This window comes from Maniola hyperantus, chromosome 27 (genome assembly GCF_902806685.2).
Source record: "Maniola hyperantus chromosome 27, iAphHyp1.2, whole genome shotgun sequence".
Classification (NCBI taxonomy): domain Eukaryota; kingdom Metazoa; phylum Arthropoda; class Insecta; order Lepidoptera; family Nymphalidae; genus Maniola; species Maniola hyperantus.
The window spans coordinates 623355-642122 of record NC_048562.1 but is presented as its reverse complement, the minus strand read 5'-3'; the positions used below and the strand labels follow the sequence as shown (position 1 = coordinate 642122).

Sequence of the window (18768 nt, the reverse complement as noted above, 5' to 3'; positions counted from 1 at the left end):
TTATTTTTGTGGTATTTTTTGACATTTTAGTTTTTGATACCTACCTTTATGTTTTTATTTACGATCTTTTTGGATTTTTATATTTTATTGTGGAAAAATGTTTTGGTATTTATTTAAAAAGGAAGGTTGTTGGCACATCATTGGATGTGGGAAGCAACAAATGTTTTTGTATAGTCCAAGGACTGATTGCAGATAGACAAAAAGAGATTGAATAGAAAATATTTTTGAAAGTAAATAACGATAATTAGATAAGTTTACTCTTTGATTATTTTTACTTCTTCTAACATAGTAGTTAGTTTTGTTTTGATATATCTTACATATAATTACTTTTTATATACCTACCCTTTGTTTTTGACTTTGGTACTTTAGGAGTAAGAGTCGATGGTATTTTATTATTTTTGCAAAATTATTAACTTGAAATTGAAAAAAAGTTCTTATGATTTAACTTATTTTGAAATATTAATATTTTTGTAACTTTTTCATTTTGATGGTTCTTTTTTATGAAACATATTATTTTAAATTCTGATAATTTACAATTTGTTCAGTTGCAATTTTTCTTTGTTTAATATTCATCTCTATATTTTATTGGAATTTATTTAAAACTTTGATCAAATGTTCGATCAATGGGAAAATTGTATAGTGATATATGGATCAAAACCAATGGTGTTAAGGGACAATTTTATGATGGTTTACGATGTTGCCTTAAAACCAATGGTGTTGAAGGATATTTTGTAGATGATACTTTAAAACGTTGGAACCAACGGTGTTGAAAAGTATTTTTATAATATCGCTTTAATACCAGTGGTGTTAAAAATATTTTTTGATATTGGTTTAAAACCAATGGGGTTAAAGGATATCTTGTTTGGAAACATTTATGTGCTGTGGCGAGAAAAATATTTCTTGTATTTTTGAGAGTAAACTGTGTGGTAATTTTGTATGTCACACACATGTTTAAAATGTTTTTTTTTATTTTGTTGGAAGCCACAGACATGTTGTTTGAAAAAAAATGTTTTGATGTTGTTTGACAACTTTATTTACTTTACGAATTGTTTGTTTTTATTTTGTTGCTTCGAGAACGAAGCAATTGTCAGTTTGGCCGTATAAGATAAATGGTTAGAGTTGCTATTTATTTCTTGAAATTGCTACTAAACTCTTTAGATTTTGCTTAAGAATTAATTCTAAACCATAGACATTTTATTTGTAAACAGAGGCACGTCAAAATGATAGAAAAAATACTACAGACGTGACAGAACCATTAACAGATTATAAATGGCAAATCTATGGTACTTACATGGCGAAACTCATGAAACTTAATTATGATTTTATTATATTTTAGAAATAAAGTAATTGTAGATTTAAATAGAGTATAATGTAGAAATTGAAGTATATAAATTTAGTAGAGTTTAAACTCTATTGACTCTATTGAATTTAATCTTTACATGGTATCACTATATTTTTATACAGAGGGTGGGAGTTAATCCCAGCCTATAAATGGCTCTGCTTTGACGATAGAGATCATTAATTTTCCTATTTTTAATAAGAAGCTGTGACATACCTACAGGTACGAATATTGTTGATTTTATATTTCTATTGTTATACTATGTATGTTGTTTTATGTGTTGGTTAATGTGTAATTTGTTATACATCTGGTATTCCTTTGTAATAGTTTATGCTTATACCCTATGTGGGTTGGATATGTTATGGTAATACCTACCATAGTTGTATCTATTTTTCAATAATTGTGAATAGACACCGCCGAGTTTTTTCTTGCCAGTTCTTTCTCTCGGTAGATATGCTTTTTCGAACTGGCGGTAGATTTTTCTTAAAGGAAATAATAAATTATATAATGATAAAGCAATAATTAATGGTAAAGATAAACTTTGATTTGGAGGGACTTTTCCCTGAATAAAACAGTTTATTTCCTTATACAATCTTTTATTTTGTTTTCTACCTTCAACCACGCCCTAGCTTTTTGATAACGAACTAAGGTTTAGGCTCTCAGTAGGTGATTCCTGACTCTATTGTCTCTATACTTCTGAGGTTAATCTAGCAAGCTCTTCTCATTCTTCAGAACCCTTCTCATTCAGACAGAACCTTTCTCATTAGTGGGACGGCGATATGTAGAGATGATGACAATGATCAAAAACAAATTCAGTCTCTAAATTGTTTATTTACTAATACCATTATTAATATATAACTTAGAATAATTCCTTAAACAATGTACAAAATGTTACACTCCTTCTTAATAATATATGATAATTAAAATATAAAAGTGATGACAAATATCAATAAAAATTATTCCAAAATATCAATTTTATTCTACTGTATTAAAAATGAAATTATTTCGAAATTTTTATCATTTTCTAAATTTGTACTTTGTTCATCACCTTTTCCATCACATTTTAGTACTTACTAGCTGATGCCCGCGATTTCGTCCGCGTGGAATTAGATTCTTTAAAAATCCCGTGGGAACTCTTTAATTTTCCGGGATAAAAAGTAGCCTATGTCACTCTCCAGGTCTTTATCTATAGGCATGCAAAACACGTCAATCCGTTCCACCGTTGCAACGTGATTGAAGGACAAACCAACAAACAAACACACTTTTGCATTTATTATTCAACTTCGTATCACTTTCGTATTCAAAAGTAAAATTTTAATTGTTCCATTTGTTACTATTGCTATGCTATGCTATGCTTGGCGTTTCTCAACGTGATCAAATCAGAAATGAGGAGATCCGTAGGAGAACTAGAGTAACCGACATAGCTCAACGGGTTGCGAAACTAAAGTGGCAATGGGCATAGTTCGTAAAACCGATAGACGTTGGGGTCCCAAGGTGCTGGTATGGTGACCTCGCACCGGAAGGCGCAGTGACCCCCCAGTGACGCTGGAAGAGCATTCCACATCTAAGCGGTTCGTATTAAGGGCTTATTCCACCTTCCTAAATCCTACATCCTAAATTGTAGAGTTACCGTCAAACTAGCCAACTTTGCCCAAAAAGAAATTTATAACCAAATTTGCTTTGTAATTTTTAGGGTTCCATACCTCAAAAGGAAAAACGGAACCCTTATAGGATCACTTTGTTGTCTGTCTGTTTGTCTGTCTGTCTGTCTGCCTGTCTGCTGTCGGTCTGTCAAGAAACCTTACACGGTACTTCCCGTTAACCTAGAATCATGAAATTTGGCAGGTAGGTAGATCTTATAGCAGAAATTCGGGGAAAAATCTGAAAACCGTGAATTTGTGGTTACATCACACAAAAAAATTTAAATTGTGGTCATGAACTAATAATTAGTATTTTCAATTTTGGAAGTAAGATAACTATATCAAGTAGGGTCTTATATGAAAGGTCTTCACCTGTGCATTCTAAAACCGATTTATATTTATATTTAGGCATCTTAGTTTTTGAGTTATCGTGCAAAATGTCGAAAAAATACGACTGTAGTTCGGAACCCTCGTTGCGCGAGCCTGACTCGCACTTGGCCGGGTTTTTTTTTTGATAAATTAACATTTAAACCAAAATTTGTTCGATTTCGATGGCGGGCAAAGTAATCCGGACTTTCAGCCATCATTGCCCATATATGTGGGCAATGTGTGCAAATGTGTACAAAGCGAATTTGCTTATAAATTGCCTTTTGGGCAAAATATCATTGAATGGCAAAGTTGGCTAGTTTGACGGTAACTAAACCATTTAGGACTCAGGATTTAGGAAGGTCGAATAAGCCCTTCAGAAAGGTTGAGCAAAAAGTTTAGGTACCTATACGAGATTCTTTCTTGTGACCATTCTTAAATTCACTTATACTATTACTATAATCACACCATAATCTCATCTAGCACTAATCATAATCACTATAGCTATCGTTTTTGAATTTTACGAAGACGAGTGGATCATGCTTGTATCTAAGGCTGAGATCTATGGAGCGCACTTTGACTTTGCTTAGACTTAAGATTGAATTAAAACGAGACAGATTTATGTGGGAGATCTGTCTCGTTTTAACTCTGACTTAAGTCTAAGCAAAGTCGTAGTGCACTCTATAGATTTCACTTTAAGTCGTATCGGTATAAGTAAAGTACACTAAATGTGTGCGTTTGCGAGCGCTTGCTCGCGACTGATTGGTCCGACATGCACGCACACTTACGCAATGTCCGTGTATCTGACGTAACCACAAGTAAAGTTCACTCGTCTTCGTAAATCGCAAGAACCATACAATGATTTTAATCATCACGATCACTAAATGATTATAATCATCACGATTTACGATCACAATCGAGAATTCTCAACATTATTTTTTATATTCCTAAATTTCATACTCCAAGACTTTTCTGGCAGACTTGTCTCTAAGTCCGCATTAACTTTACCGGTTTCATCCGGATTTAAAACGTCTGTTTGTCTGTCGTTATCATGCAATACATCGTTTATATGTTTCTCTTCGTTATTGTCTGGTTGGGGGTCTGATCCATGAATTAGTCTGTTGAGGGGGAACTGCATCTTGTAGAAGAAGTAGGAGATTCCCCAGATGAAGAGTTGGTACAGGCAGACCTGCCACCAGTTCATGACCCCGAAGACCTGGTATAACCACCTGTCGGTCACGAAGTAGATTGTGTAGTATCTGGAAATAAATTATATAAATTTTAATCTTTATGAACATTGTTTGTTAAATAATTTATTATTATTTTATATTATTAATCTATACTAATAAAAAAGGAATAGGTAACAGACTGACTGACTGACTGATCTATCAACGCACAGCTCAAACTACTGGACAGATCGGGCTGAAATTTGGCATGCAGATAGCTATTATAACGTAGACATCCGCTAAGAAAGAATTTTTAAAAATTCTACTCCTAAGGGGTCGTGTGTTTTAAACAATTAAATATCACTTGCTTTAAAGGAAAACATCGTGAGGAAATCTGCATGCCCCATAGTTCTCCATACTGTTCTTAAAAGTGGTATTATATGGCTAAAACCTTCTCAATCTGAAAGGAGAGCCATGCTTAGTAGAAAAAATTAGCCTGCCCGTTTGCTCGCTATATCTATTTAAAAAAAAATGTCAGTCTGATTGTCACCAATGCATATGGGCATTGTTCAATTGAGTTGAAATTTTATACATTTTTTGTTGGCCTTTGTTGGATGTAACAAGGTATCTGATAATAATATGACTACCATCAAAATGCAATAGGTGCCCACAAGAGTCGTTCAAACAAATTCCCAATTCAAAACAGGCATTGCAACTCATGTCTTGAAATAGTCGATAATAAAAAATTAAAAATTATCATATTCAGCCATGCGTACATCCTTAAAAAATATTAATAAAAAACCTACTCTGAGGTAGGTATTAGCAAAAAACCAACAAAACCAGTCCAGTTGTTTTTAAGGAAACAACCTCTCACCTCTAAACTCATAAGATTATTGTAGTAGATATGAAACCTGCAGAAATATGTTTTATCGTAATATATAAGTATTTTCTCTTTTATCAATGAGCTGACTAGAGTCTAGAGCCGACGTGCTCTGAAGTAGATAGCGTAGGCACCAGAGAAATTTTAGAAATTATAAAATTCCAAAATTTCTCTGCCAGGAACCGAACTCAGAACCTCCCACAAAGCAGACCATAGGGCTCTACACTGCACAGGGGATCTTCCGTCCATTAATCACATAATGGGGGGTATTTGGATGTATTTTTTTTAATAGAGATAGCGAGCAAACGAGCAGGCGGGTCACCTGATGTTAAGTGATTACCGCCGCCCATGAACATTTGCAGCACCAGAGGAACCGCCGATGCGTTGCCGGCCTTTTAGGAATTTGTTGTTTAGGAATGATCAGGAAATACTCACACAATAGCATTAAATAAGGCCACCATCTAGAACAGGATGTGACTCCAACTTCTGGTTAATAGGATAGGATGTCTCTTCCAAATTTTCCCTGCTGGCAATCGAACCCGGGATCTCCCATTAATATGACCACGGAACTCAGCACTGCGCCAGGGAGGTCGTCCTCCCATTAATAGGGGGTTTCCGGGATAAAAATGACTAAGAAATACTCACACTATAGCATAAGCAAAGGCCACTATCCAGTACAGGATCAACTCCAACCGCTGGTTAGTGGGGTGCCTCCTCGCCTGGAGTAGGGTCTCCACCACCAGCACCACGGTGATGTTGGTGTGGACGCAGTGGTTGAACCACCAGGGGACCACCTCGTCGTAGATCTTCGGGAAGACCAGCTCCCGGTCGATCGCGTAGACGGTCCAGAACATTCCTGTTACGAACTGAAATGAAAAAATACGGGAATATAGTGTCAGCAACACTGGTTAGATTACTCCTCAAATACAACTTCTGTGTAATAACTCTATGATAAGTATCAGTAAGAATGATAAATATAAATATATATATTATATAATAAGAACTTAATCAGTAAGAATAAATGTAATTGATTATTGTAAAATTAATACTGTGGCTCTACCGCGGTTGTTTGACAGCTACAATGTCACGATCGCAATCATCTCTGATTGGTTAATGCTCGCTCACTATTGGCCACAATGCATTGTTGCAACAAGAATCGCACAAATTCAGCCAATCAGAACAATTGAGATTGTAATAATGATTGATGCAGGTTTTAGACAATCGCCCTACTGGATGTGACGTCACCTGACAGAGCGAGGCGGCTCTCTCAACCAATCATAAATTTGGCATATAAAAGCGATGGAGGTGGTCAGAGAAAGTGCGGGGCGTTGAGCCGGCTCGCTCTGGCAGTTGATTTTTAGCAAGTGAAGTGTAAAGGTGAAAAGTGGAATTGTGAAGTGATAAAAGTGTAAGGTGGTATCATTATAATATTCATTACGAGAAGATTATGTGTTATTTCCCTCCATTATCAATTATAGAATAGTCTGATATCTCCTGACATCACAAAATGTAGGATTCTGTCGCGGTAATCTGAAATGGTGCTGACAATAGTATAGGGATAAGTCAGGATTACAACGTATTAGATTAACCGAGACTTCGTGGGCGCACTGACAATATTCTCGCACTATGAGAGACAACACAAACTACCCTCATTAATTATGAGTCATGACAACAACGTCTCCTATGACTAGATAACACTAACTAACCCTACTCACGTCCCTACCTAGATCGGCTCCTCCATCCCCATACCGATCCCAGACCAACCAATACCTAATTATTACAACATCAACTAGTCCAATTAACAGAAAATCTACAGTACGACACACACAGTGTCTGATAGAATGGATGGACTTAAAGTGGCGGGGAGAAGGTTGATGAGGAAGGCCTATGTCCAGTACAGGGCATTCAGGCTGATGGAATGGATGGTGGACTTACCAGAGTGAAAGGTAACACCATGCCACAGAATATGACATCCCTCCAGTACTTGATCTTGGAGCCAAGGTTGCTCTTCTGCTTGTCGAACCATTCCAGCACGTCATGTAGCAGAGACAGACCCAGGAAGATTGTTTGGAAGGTCTGCGAACAAAGAAACATCGTGTTAATCTCTACATAGTATAAAATAAAGTCGCTTCCCGCTGTCTGTATGTATGTATGTATGTATGTATGAATGCGTAGATCTTTCAGATCCGTTGCGTAGTTACGCAACGGATTTTAATGCGGTTTTCACCAATAGGTAGAGTGATTCTAGAGGAAGGTTTATAGCTATACTTTAATTCTCAAAAAATTAGAGATCCCTAGAGAAATTGAAATAACGTGAATTAGGTCGGAAAAAAATCCTCTCATTTGAGTTTCCGAGGCAATGACACCTCAATGACACCACATTAGTAATGTAGTAATTAGTAAAAATAATATAAATTATAGCGGTCATAGCCTAGTGGTTAAGATTCGATACGTCGGAGGTTCGATCCCGGAAACGCACCTCTAAATTTTCGGAGCTATCTGCGTTCTAAGCAAACACCATTATCAACAAAAAAACCGGCCAACTGCGAGTCAGCCTCGCGCACCGAGAGTTCCGTGCTACAGTCGTATTTTATCGTCATTTTGCACGATAAATCATAAAACTATGATGCATAAAAATAAATAAAAATCCGTTTTAGAATGCACAAGTGAAGCCCTTTCGTATGATACCCCACTTGATATAGTTATCTTACTTTGAAAAATGAAATTGAACTAATGTTCATGACCACAATTTAATTTTTTGTGTGATGTAACCACAAATTCACGGTTTTCAGATTTTTCCCCGAATGTCTGCTATAAGACCTACCTACCTGCCAAATTTCATGATTCTAGGTTTACGGGAAGTACCCTGTAGGTTTCTTGACAGACAGAGATATACAGACAGACAGACAACAAAGTAAATAATTATTGGACGCCACGAGTGATTACACAAGAGTCAATAAATCCGTGACTCGGAAAAAATGGTACCTCGAAGGTACATACCTTATAGCTTATAGACATAAAGAAGGATGTATCTTATACGTATTTCCTTTGAGGTACGGAACCCTAAAAACTGAAGTGCAGTCCACAAATATTTTTATCAGAATGACCCTCTAGTGCGTCCAGTCCCTAAAATAATCGTGTAGAAATAGGTCAACGAACAAACAGACACAGACACTTTATTACTAAATAAATAATAGACTCCCAGACGAAAAGGTCGAGTCGATAACGTCGAACTCGTCTGACACAATAATTTATACGTAACTAGCGACCCGCCCCGGCTTCGCATGGGTGGCAGTGTAGATACTTATGTAGTGTCACTTCCTTACTAATACTATAAATGCGAACATCGCCGCCTCCGTCTCGTTTTGTTGCGTGTAATGTTTGTTAATTTTCGATGGAAGCTTGATTTCTTCCGACATTTTGTTCAAATATCGTCATATTTCAACAAATTAACACAAACTAATATTAAAGTATACCTATAAACCTTCCTCTTGAATCACTCTATCTGTTAGTGAAAACCGCATTAAAATCCGTTGCGTAAACTAAAAGATCTACGCGTTCATACATACAGACAGCTGAAGCGACTTTATTTTATACTATGTTGAGATTGGTGACGACAATTATTTAAACAATTAGATTTCTAATTAATTAAATTATTTATTGTTTATCTATACTTATCTGTATATCAGTACCCTTATTATAAATGCGAAAGTGTATTCGTTTGTTGGTTTGTCCTGCAATCACGTCGCAACGGTGGAACGGACCGACGTGATTTTTTGCATGGGCATAAATAAAGACCTGGAGAGTGACATAGGCTAATTTTATCCCGGAAAACCAAAGTTTCCACGGGATTTTAAAAACCTAATTCCATGCGGCCGAAGTCGCGGACATCGGCTAGTATTGCATAAAATTCAAAGTTCTGACTGACTGACTTATATACAGACTTTGTTGCCTGTCTGTCTGTCTGGCAAGAAACCTACAGGGTACTTCCCGTTGACCTAGAATCATGAAATTTGGCAGGTAGGTAGGTCTTATAGCAGACATTCGGGGAAACATCTGAAAACCGTGAATTTGTGGTTACATCACACAAAAAAAATGTGGGGTATCATATGAAAGGCCTTCACCTGTGCTTTCTTAAACAGATTTTTATAAATTTTTATGCACCATAGATTTTGAATTATCGTGCAAAATGTCGAAAAAATACGACTGTAGTACGGAACCCTCATTGCGCGAGCCTGACTCGCACTTGGCCGGTTTTTTTTAATGAAAATATCAGCAACAAACGAGCAGGCGCCACCGTCATGTCACCTGATGGTAAGTGAGTACCGCCGCCCATAAATATTTGTAGCACCAGGGAAATCGCCTTAGAGTTTTGCTCACAACTTGATGTCAGCATAATGTGAATGAAATGAAAATATAATGTCTAAAAAACCCACCAAGTGCGAGTTAAACTCGCGCACCGAGGGTTCCGTACATACGTACCTACTCTACAGTCGTATTTTTTCGACATTTTGCACGATAGACCAAAAATTACTTATACATAAAAATAAACAAAAATCTGTTTTAGTCCGTCTCTTAGAAATAGCCTTTCTATTTATTCACTAACTAGCTTATGCCCGTGACTTCATCCGCGTGGGCTACACAAATTTCAAACTCCTGTTTCACCCCCTTAGGGGTAGAATTTGCAAAAATCCTTTCTTAGCGGATGCTTGCGTCATAATAGCTATCTGCATGCCGAATTTCAGCCCGATCCGTCCAGAAGTTTGAGCTGTGCGTTGATAGATCAGTCAGTCAGTCAGCTTTTCCTTTTATATATTAAGATGTAGTTCTATGATATAGGTAGCAGAAGTCATGTACAAGTCCTAGTTTAGTGACGGAACCACTTTATCGACCGGACAAAGTTCATCACGTTTCACTCACGTGTGATAAGAGTGATAACAGTGATAAGGTGTGATAAAGGGCGTTACGACACCCTTCGTATCACAAAGGAACTATTTTGGGGTTGACTTGATAAAAAACCGGCCAAGTGCGAGTCGGATTCGACGAACACGAAGGATTCCGTACCTTTACAATAAAAAAAAACTAAGTCCCGCGAATTGCTAATGCACATGGTCGCCATTTTAGTGACGTCATTCGTCGTCGTTTTCGGATTTTCCTTTACTAATTTTGCTATAAGACCTACCTACCTGCCAAATTTCATGGTTCTAGGTCAACGGGAAGTACCCTAAGATAGGTTTTCTTGACAAACATGACAGACAGACAGACGGACGGACGGACGGAGGTACTGACAGACAAACTTAAGACAACGAAGTGATCCTATGAGGGTATATTTTCCATTTGAGGTACGGAACCCTAAAAATTACTCCTCACACGCCATTTTAACTTTATGTGTCAAATTTCATGTCAAAAGTACGATTTTAGTCCTTATTTTAAAGGTGAACCGTTTTGACATGACAGTTGACCCATAAAGTGAAAATGGCGCGTGAGGAGTCATTTTTACGGACTATACCTACTTAGAGCCTCAATAGCTCAACCGGTATAGGAGTGGACTGAAAACCAAAAGGCCGACGGTTCAAACCCCGCCCGTTGCACTATTGTCGTACCTACTCCTAGCACAAGCCTGACGCTTAGTTGGAGAGGAAAGGGGAATATTAGTCATTTAACATGGCTAATATTCTTTAAAAAAAAAACGGTACCGCAAAAATTTCATCGCTTACGGCATCGTACGAGAAAATTCTGACCATGAATTTCTAGAGTGAGCCATGGACCCTACACCTATCCTACAGAAGAACACACACATGACACAGCACAGAATGGCACACAGATACACTGAACGTGGTAGGAATACCTCGTTCCACAAGCAATTTTAGCCTTTACACTTGCCTTTACACAAGTTTAAAAAATGTGTTAAAAGTATGCTCCTAAAAAAAGCATATTATACAGTCGCAGACTATGTAAACGATAAAAAAGCTTGGATTTGACTCGCTCCAGCAATGCACGGGGCTGCAATGGCTTTTATAGTACGGTATAATAACATTGTAAATTGAAAAATTAAAAAGAGCAACCGCCGAGTTTCTTGCTGGTTTTTTTTTTATTTTTTTTTATTCAGATACAAGTTAGCCCTTGACTGCAATCTCACCTGATGGTAAGTGACGATGCAGTCTAAGGTGGGAGCGGGCTAACCTGGAAGGAGTATGACAGTTTTTATTAAACCCATACACCTTTGGTTTCTACACGGCATCGTACCGGAACGCTAAATCGCTTGCCGGCACTGCTTTGCCGGTAGGGTGGTAACTAGCCACGGCCGAGGCCTCCCACCAGAATTTTCCAGGTTCTTCTGAGTAGGAGCGGCATTCCAAACCAGTGGTAAATTAAAACTACCTGACTATTCATAAGCACTTTTAAAAGTTTACATAAATAAAAAAAACATTATATTCTTTTCTATTCGTCGCATCGCAAGGTGCGGCACCGCATCGGAAAGAATAAATGCTATGAGTTTGAGTTTAAAGGTAGGTAGGTAAGTAGGTGGGTAGGCAGTGATGAATTTTCCCTTAGGCCCAGTAGGCCCGGGCCTAGGGCGGTCAAATATTAGGGGCAGCCAATCGTGACAAAAATCACTTTTTGTGCCTAGAAACAAAAAAATTGCGCCTGCTGCGCTCGCGCTTTTATTTATCATTGGATTGTATTTTACTGACAAATCGAAGGTAAATTTTTAATTACCCCCAATCTCTCATCAATTCTGGCTACGGCTATGATTAATGGGTGTTAAGAATGGGGCGACTGGTACTTACTAAATCACCTGGGGCCTAGGGCGGCCAAGACTGATAATCCGCCACTGTGGGTAGGGTAGGTAGGTAGATAGGTAGGTAGGTAGGTAGGTAGGTAGGTAGGTAGCAGTGGCGTGCACAGTGTTTGAAGCCAGGGTAAGCATTAGTCAGGCAGGCTATTTACTGGCAGGTCAAAATGAAAAATATGCATTGAGCATATTGCATATTACAACTGGGGTAAGCACTGCATTTATGCCTCTATGACCTGCACGCCACTGGTAGGTAGGTAGGTAGGAAGGTTGATATCAGTTTGAGTTTAAATATACTTCAGATGTTACGTCTTAATGACGTGCTCTGCGAGGCAAGGAGGACATCACTGGGTTTAGAATAGATCTAGAATAAGAAAAGATTTTAAGGCAATTCATTACAAAAAGCGCGATTTAATTCACGCGATGAAAGTATGTGAAAAGTCTAAATATGCAAAGAATTAGCTTATGCTCGCGACTTCGTCCGCGTGGACTACACAAATTTCAAACTCCTATTTCACCCCCTTAGGGTTTGAATTTTCAAAAATCCTTTCTTAGCGGATGCCTACGTCATAATAGCTATCTGCATGCCAAATTTCAGCCCGATCCGTCCTTTAGTTTGAGCTGTGCGTTGATAGATCAGTCAGTCAGTCAATCAGTCACCTTTTCCTTTTATATAATAAGTAGGTACTTACAAAATTCCATCCAGTTAAATAACCAGGTCCTAAAGTATATAGCACTCTTATATCCGGATTGGGGTGACTCTCAATTTTCATCCCCATAGCGAACAACCCGATGTACACATGATGCAAAATGCCGAAAAAATGATAAACCGTACGCCAATACAAAACCGCGTCATTTCTATCAAATAATTTCTCATTTTCCGTTATTAAAAAACACAAAACGTTATAAAATATGTTACTATCCTTCCATAATTCTTCCATTTTAATTATTAATAACGATTATTGGTTAATATTAGTTCTATTTTAGTTAAATTTAACTTTAATGTTAACTTAGAAACTAAACTGACACCCGCGTCGCGTCGGTGATATTTCGGGCGAATATAATTGAGGGTATGTTAGGGTTTCATTGAGATAAGTGTTGCTATTTCAAAGTTGTAATTAGCACTATTTTAAGTTAACGTTTAGTTATTTATTCATTGATTGTACTATAAATAATTTTTTTACATTTATATTCTATTCTATTCAATTCTAATATTAATTTAATCCGCTTCATACTGTGTATATTGTTATGGTTTGTATTTTCATTGCCTGAAATAAAAATTATTTATTTATTATTATTATTATTATTATTTATAAAAAAGAATTAGCGAAATCGGTTCAGCTGTTCTCGAGATTTGCAATCAGCAACACATTTAACGATTCATTTTTATATATAGAGATAATAACATAAAATTTACAATCTGAATGAATCTATGGCACTAACTAACTAACACTAAGGTATTTGGTAATACCTCATCAATTACCCTGTTCTATGATTTATCAAACACGCTCTGAAAATATCAACCTTTAAATAGATAGGCTAATTACAATTGTTACATAATTTTACATGTAAGTAGATGTTTTTCAAAACAACATCAAGTAAATTAATTAAAACATCTAAAGTGAAACAATAACTCGAAAATAAGTTAATAACTTAACATAAAGATGCAAATTGTTATTTTTCATTTCCGCTTTATGTTGTTGGTAATGTTAAAAAACTTTCAAGGATTTCTTGAGTCATCTAAATATATACAAGGAAAAGGTGACTGACTGACTGACTGATCTATCAACGCACAGCTCAAACTACTGGACGGATCGGGCAGAATATTTGTACATGCAGATAGCTGTTATGAGGTAGGAATCCGCTAAGAAAGGATTTCAACCCCTAATTGGGTGAAATAGGGGTTTGAAGTTTGTATGGACTACGCGGAAGAAGTCGCGAGCAAAGGCTAGTTTCAAGATACAAAGAGCTAACTGACCACTTCTAAATTTGTATGACTTTTGAGCACTACCCATTTTATCGCTACACATCTGCGTATTCTGTATCTGTGTTTTCTGTATTGCGTGTAAGTAATATCCAACACACCTAGTTTCTCCCTTCACCAAAGGTTGCCTGGTAGAGATTGCTGTGAGCAATAAGGCCGCCTTTGCATACAATTATTTTTTAGTTTTAGTATCTGTAATAGTTATGTAATATTTTTTGTGTGCAATAAAGTATTTCTATCTATCTATCTATCTATCATCATCATCATTATCATCATCATCATCATCATCATCATGATTATTATTTCGAATTATTATTTCGTACATCCATGATGAAGCTGTGATAGCCTAGTGGTTAGGACGTCCGCCTTCTAATCGCAGGTCGGGGGTTCGATCCCGGGCACGCACCTCTAAGTTTCGGAGTTATGTGCGTTTTAACTAATTAAATATCAGTTCCTTTTAATGGTGAAGGAAAGTACCGTGAGGAAACCTGCATGCCTGAGATTTCTCCATAATGTTTTCAAAGGTGTGTGAAGTCTACCAATCCGCACATGGCCAGCGTGGTAGACTATGGCCAAAACCATTCTCACTCTGAGAGGAGACCCGTGCTCTGTAGTGAGCCGGCGATAGGTTGATCATGTCATGGCATCCATGATTGCAGGTTTCTTGAAACGCTAAACTCAGTTACGTTAGACAGACTATAATTTTGTATCTTATTATGAAAACCTATCATTAGCTTGTAGCTACTTAATTTTAAGATTATAATAGAATAAGTTAAGCTGTTGGTTTTCCCAATAAAATAAAAATAAAATAAAATAATTTCTATTTTAACAAATTCCTAAAAGGCCGGCAACGCATCGGCGGCTCCTCTGGTGCTGCAAATGTTTATGGGCGGCGGTAATCACTTAACATCAGGTGACCCCCCTGCTCGTTTGCTCGCTATATCTATTAAAAAAAAAAAAAAAAATTACCCCCAAAATAGGGTAAAATATTCCTTGAGAGTCTGGCAACACAAATAAGTATACGCAATAATATTACGATATCTAAGTTATCAGTTGAATGTAGTTTATTGGAACTAATAATGTACTTACTTAATCATGGTCAATTAAGTATCTAATTAAGATAAGTTTAGTCCAATAAATTATACATGTGAATAGGTTACTATAGTAAGACTAGAATCTCATGGCACATTACAACATGGGGTTATTCAAGGGGCGGACCAACAAATTCCTAAAAGGCCGGCAACGCTTCGGGCGGTTCCGCTGGTGCTGCAAATGTTCATGGGCGGTGGTAATCACTTAACATCAGAGGGCCTAACATGCGCCCCGCGAGAAAATTTTGTCTAAATCAAATCAAATCAAATCAAATTATTTATTACTTATTTGGGCTTACAATGGTTCTTAGTCATACATTGTGGTAAATACAGCCAAATACCTTATATACTAAGGCATGCAATATTGTTAAAATTATTTTACGTAATTTTTAATTATTATTTTAAATTTGCTTATTTTACAAAAAAAAAATGTATAAATATTTATAAAATTTTGTCACAATAATAAATTAAATAATACATAAATCAATCAGAACACTTATAACCTCCTCAGAACAATATCAATATGGGCTAGCTACCAAATAATCAATTATATTGTCAAGTATATACATATTATGTCAAAATTATACTTTTTTTTTTTTTTAGTTTATATATTTAGGTATTCAGCTACACTGTAGAAACAATTAAATAATAGCCATTCAAATAATTTACGTTTAAGTGTATTCAGCGACATTGAATCTGCTTTCAAATCATTTGGTAGTTTATTATACAATTTAACACTCATTGCATAACAATTTTTACAGAAGAATGTAGTGTTTATCTTATGAGGTATAATTAATCTATTTGTGTTTCGATTATTTCTAGCAGGTAGTTTTCCTTGACGAGCTTTTGTAAATAGTGCATTGTTTTTCTTTACAAATATAATAATTTCATAAATATACATACATGGAAGTGGAAGTATTTTTAACTTTCTAAAAAGTGGTCTACATGGATCGAGACACAAGTCGCCCTAACACATTTCTTTTGCACTCTAAAGACTTTATTTATATCGCATGAATTTCCCCAAATGATTAGTCCATAACGAAGGCTACTTGATATATTATAACCATGGTAAGCCATTAGCGCGGCCTGCACATTCACAGTTTTATACAACCTTCTTAGTGCAAAGACAAATCTATTTAGTTTCTTACATATCTTTGCTATATGTAATTTCCAGTTACAATTCTACAATCTACGCATTATCTCGTGTTTCTTCATAGAAATAAAACGAGTAAATGCGTAGACAAAATTTTCTCGTGGTGCGCATGTTAGGCGTGCAGGTGACCCGCCTGCTCGTTTGCTCGCCCTTATCTCTATTTAAAAAAAAATGGCAAATAGGCAAAGGCAAATTGTCGGCATAATGACGAAAGAGAAATGGCGAAAAAATTATAGAACTAAATCTGGAAAGCACAGAAATGACATTTATACGGAAATAATTCTCATAATCAGTACCTACCCTTATTATAAATGCAAGAGTGTTTTGTTGGTTAGTTGGTTTGTCCTTCAATCACGTCGCAACGGAGCCAGAAATCGACGTGATTTTTTGCATGGGTACAGTTTAAGACCTGGAGAGTGACATAGACTACTTTTTATCCCGGAAAATCAAAGAATTCCCACGGGATTCTTAAAAACCTTTAGGTGTAGGCGACTTCGTAGGAGGAAGTCGCGGGTATCAGCTATCTTCTAAATATATAAAAGGAAAAGGTGACTGACTGACTGACTGACTGATCTATCAACGCACAGCTCAAACTACTGGACGGATCGGGCTGAAATTTGGCATGCAGATAGCTATTATGACGTAGGCGTCCGCTAAGAAAGGATTTTTGAAAATTCAACCCCTAAGGGGGTAAAATAGGGGTTTGAAATTTGCGTAGTTCACGCGGGCGAAGTCGCGAGCATAAGCTAGTAAAAATAAAATAAAATAAAAATAAAGCACTGGGCATTCCGGTTTTACCAGATTATAACCACAAACTTGAACTGGAATTTACTAATATGACCTAACCGGAATCGAACGTGTGACCTTAGTTTTTAGAGTTATTTAATACGATAGACGACGCTCCCAATGCCATATTTTACATCCTAGTGCTAATAAGTATGGCTAGCTTATTCGCCCCGGCTTTGCTCTTTGCGGCTTTGAGTGGAAGTGTGTTTATTGGTTTGTCCTTCAATCACGCCGCAACGAAGCAACGGTTTTACCTGATTTTTTACATAGTTACAGTTGAAGACCCGGAGAGTGACATAGGCTACTTTTTATCCCGGAAAATTTTAAAAAATCCCAAGGGATTTCTGAAAATCTGTATATACGCGGAGGAAGCCGCGGGCATCAGCTAGTCACTACCCATATCTGCGAAAGTGTGTTTGTTTGTTGTTGGTCCTTCAATCACGCCGCAACAGAGCAACGGATCGATCTATTTTTTGCATGAACATAGTCAAAGACTTGTAAGTCGTAAAACCTGCATCAATAATTATTACAATCTCAATTGTTGTGATTGGCTGAATTTGTGCGATTCTTGTTGCAACAATGCGTTGTAGCCAATAGCGAGCGAGCGTCAACCAATCAGAGGTGATTGCGATCGTGACATTGTAGCTTTCAATCTACCGCACCCGCAATCGAGCAGCTGGAGAGTGACATAGGCTACTTTTTATCCCGGAAAATTGGGGAAGGGCTTAGCCACAGATCACCATGCAGATTGGCAGACTTCACATACCTTGGTGAACATTTTCATAATGTTGACTCTCAGGCATGCAAGTTGCATATAAATAACTATCAGGCATGCAGGTTACATTATGAAGAACTCTCTGGCATGCAGGTTATAGTCCGCACCAAACAAATAGTCATATTTAAACTTAACCGCAAGACGCGTCACAATAGCATTTAGACGTCAGTGGGGCGCAACGTACGGGGGAGAGGAGCACACCAACTCGCGCGCCACGCCGCACCCCGCGTTCGCTATCTGCATTAGTGTGAGTGCTACATCCGTACACAGTACACGAGCGCGTGGAACAATACCTGCGCGAGCTCGCATAGTCGCATCGTAGATCGATGCGACTATTTAATTACTCGTAACTAGGTATATACCGGTAGTCTGTCAAAGAGATACAGGGTACATGAGGATACTCACCAAATTCCAATTAGTAAGAAACCCCAACGCATACTGCTTCGTATCCACAATAATAACAGGAGTTATCCCATCGTCCTTTATACCAAAAAGTATGAAAACCCCTAACGTAGACACTGCATGACACCATAGTCGCAAACGCCACCCCATGAAACACTAAGAAGAGTAGGTTCATGTGGTGGGTACGTACGGGAGAGCGGAGTATGAACCAGCGTACCACGCCGCACCCCGATCTGCATTAGTGTGAGTGCTACATCCGTACACAGTACACGAGTGCGTGGAGCAATACCTGCGCGAGCTCGCACTCGCATCATAGGTCAGACGCGACTATTTAATTGCCGGTAACTATACCAAAGAGATATACTCACCAAATTCTTTATGAACAACAAC

The 18768-nt window shown here is 37.3% G+C and overlaps 1 protein-coding gene and 1 long non-coding RNA gene across 4 annotated transcripts in view; both read right to left on the bottom strand.

Moving 5' to 3' along the window:
• Positions 1-2150: 2150 nt before the first annotated feature.
• Positions 2151-18768, bottom strand: part of LOC138404321 (uncharacterized) — a 45011-nt gene continuing 28393 nt past the window's right edge. Inside the window, exon 2 of the long non-coding RNA XR_011238321.1 lies at positions 2151-3139. This is a non-coding gene — a long non-coding RNA (uncharacterized lncRNA). The remainder of the gene's footprint in view (positions 3140-18768) is intronic.
• The window catches only part of LOC117994835 (androgen-dependent TFPI-regulating protein-like), a 30164-nt gene continuing 13546 nt past the window's right edge, over positions 2151-18768 (bottom strand). For 2 of the 3 annotated variants that reach the window (XM_069507990.1, XM_034982809.2), the window contains 3 exons: positions 7327-7467; positions 6037-6257; positions 2151-4604 (listed from right to left, as the gene is read on the bottom strand). In XM_069507990.1, the coding sequence (XP_069364091.1) occupies positions 4256-4604; positions 6037-6257; positions 7327-7467 (711 nt within the window). In that variant the 3' untranslated portion in view covers positions 2151-4255. Of the gene's footprint in view, positions 4605-6036; positions 6258-7326; positions 7468-12879; positions 13242-18768 lie in introns of those variants that run through there. The other variant, XM_034982807.2, reaches the window with a different exon arrangement.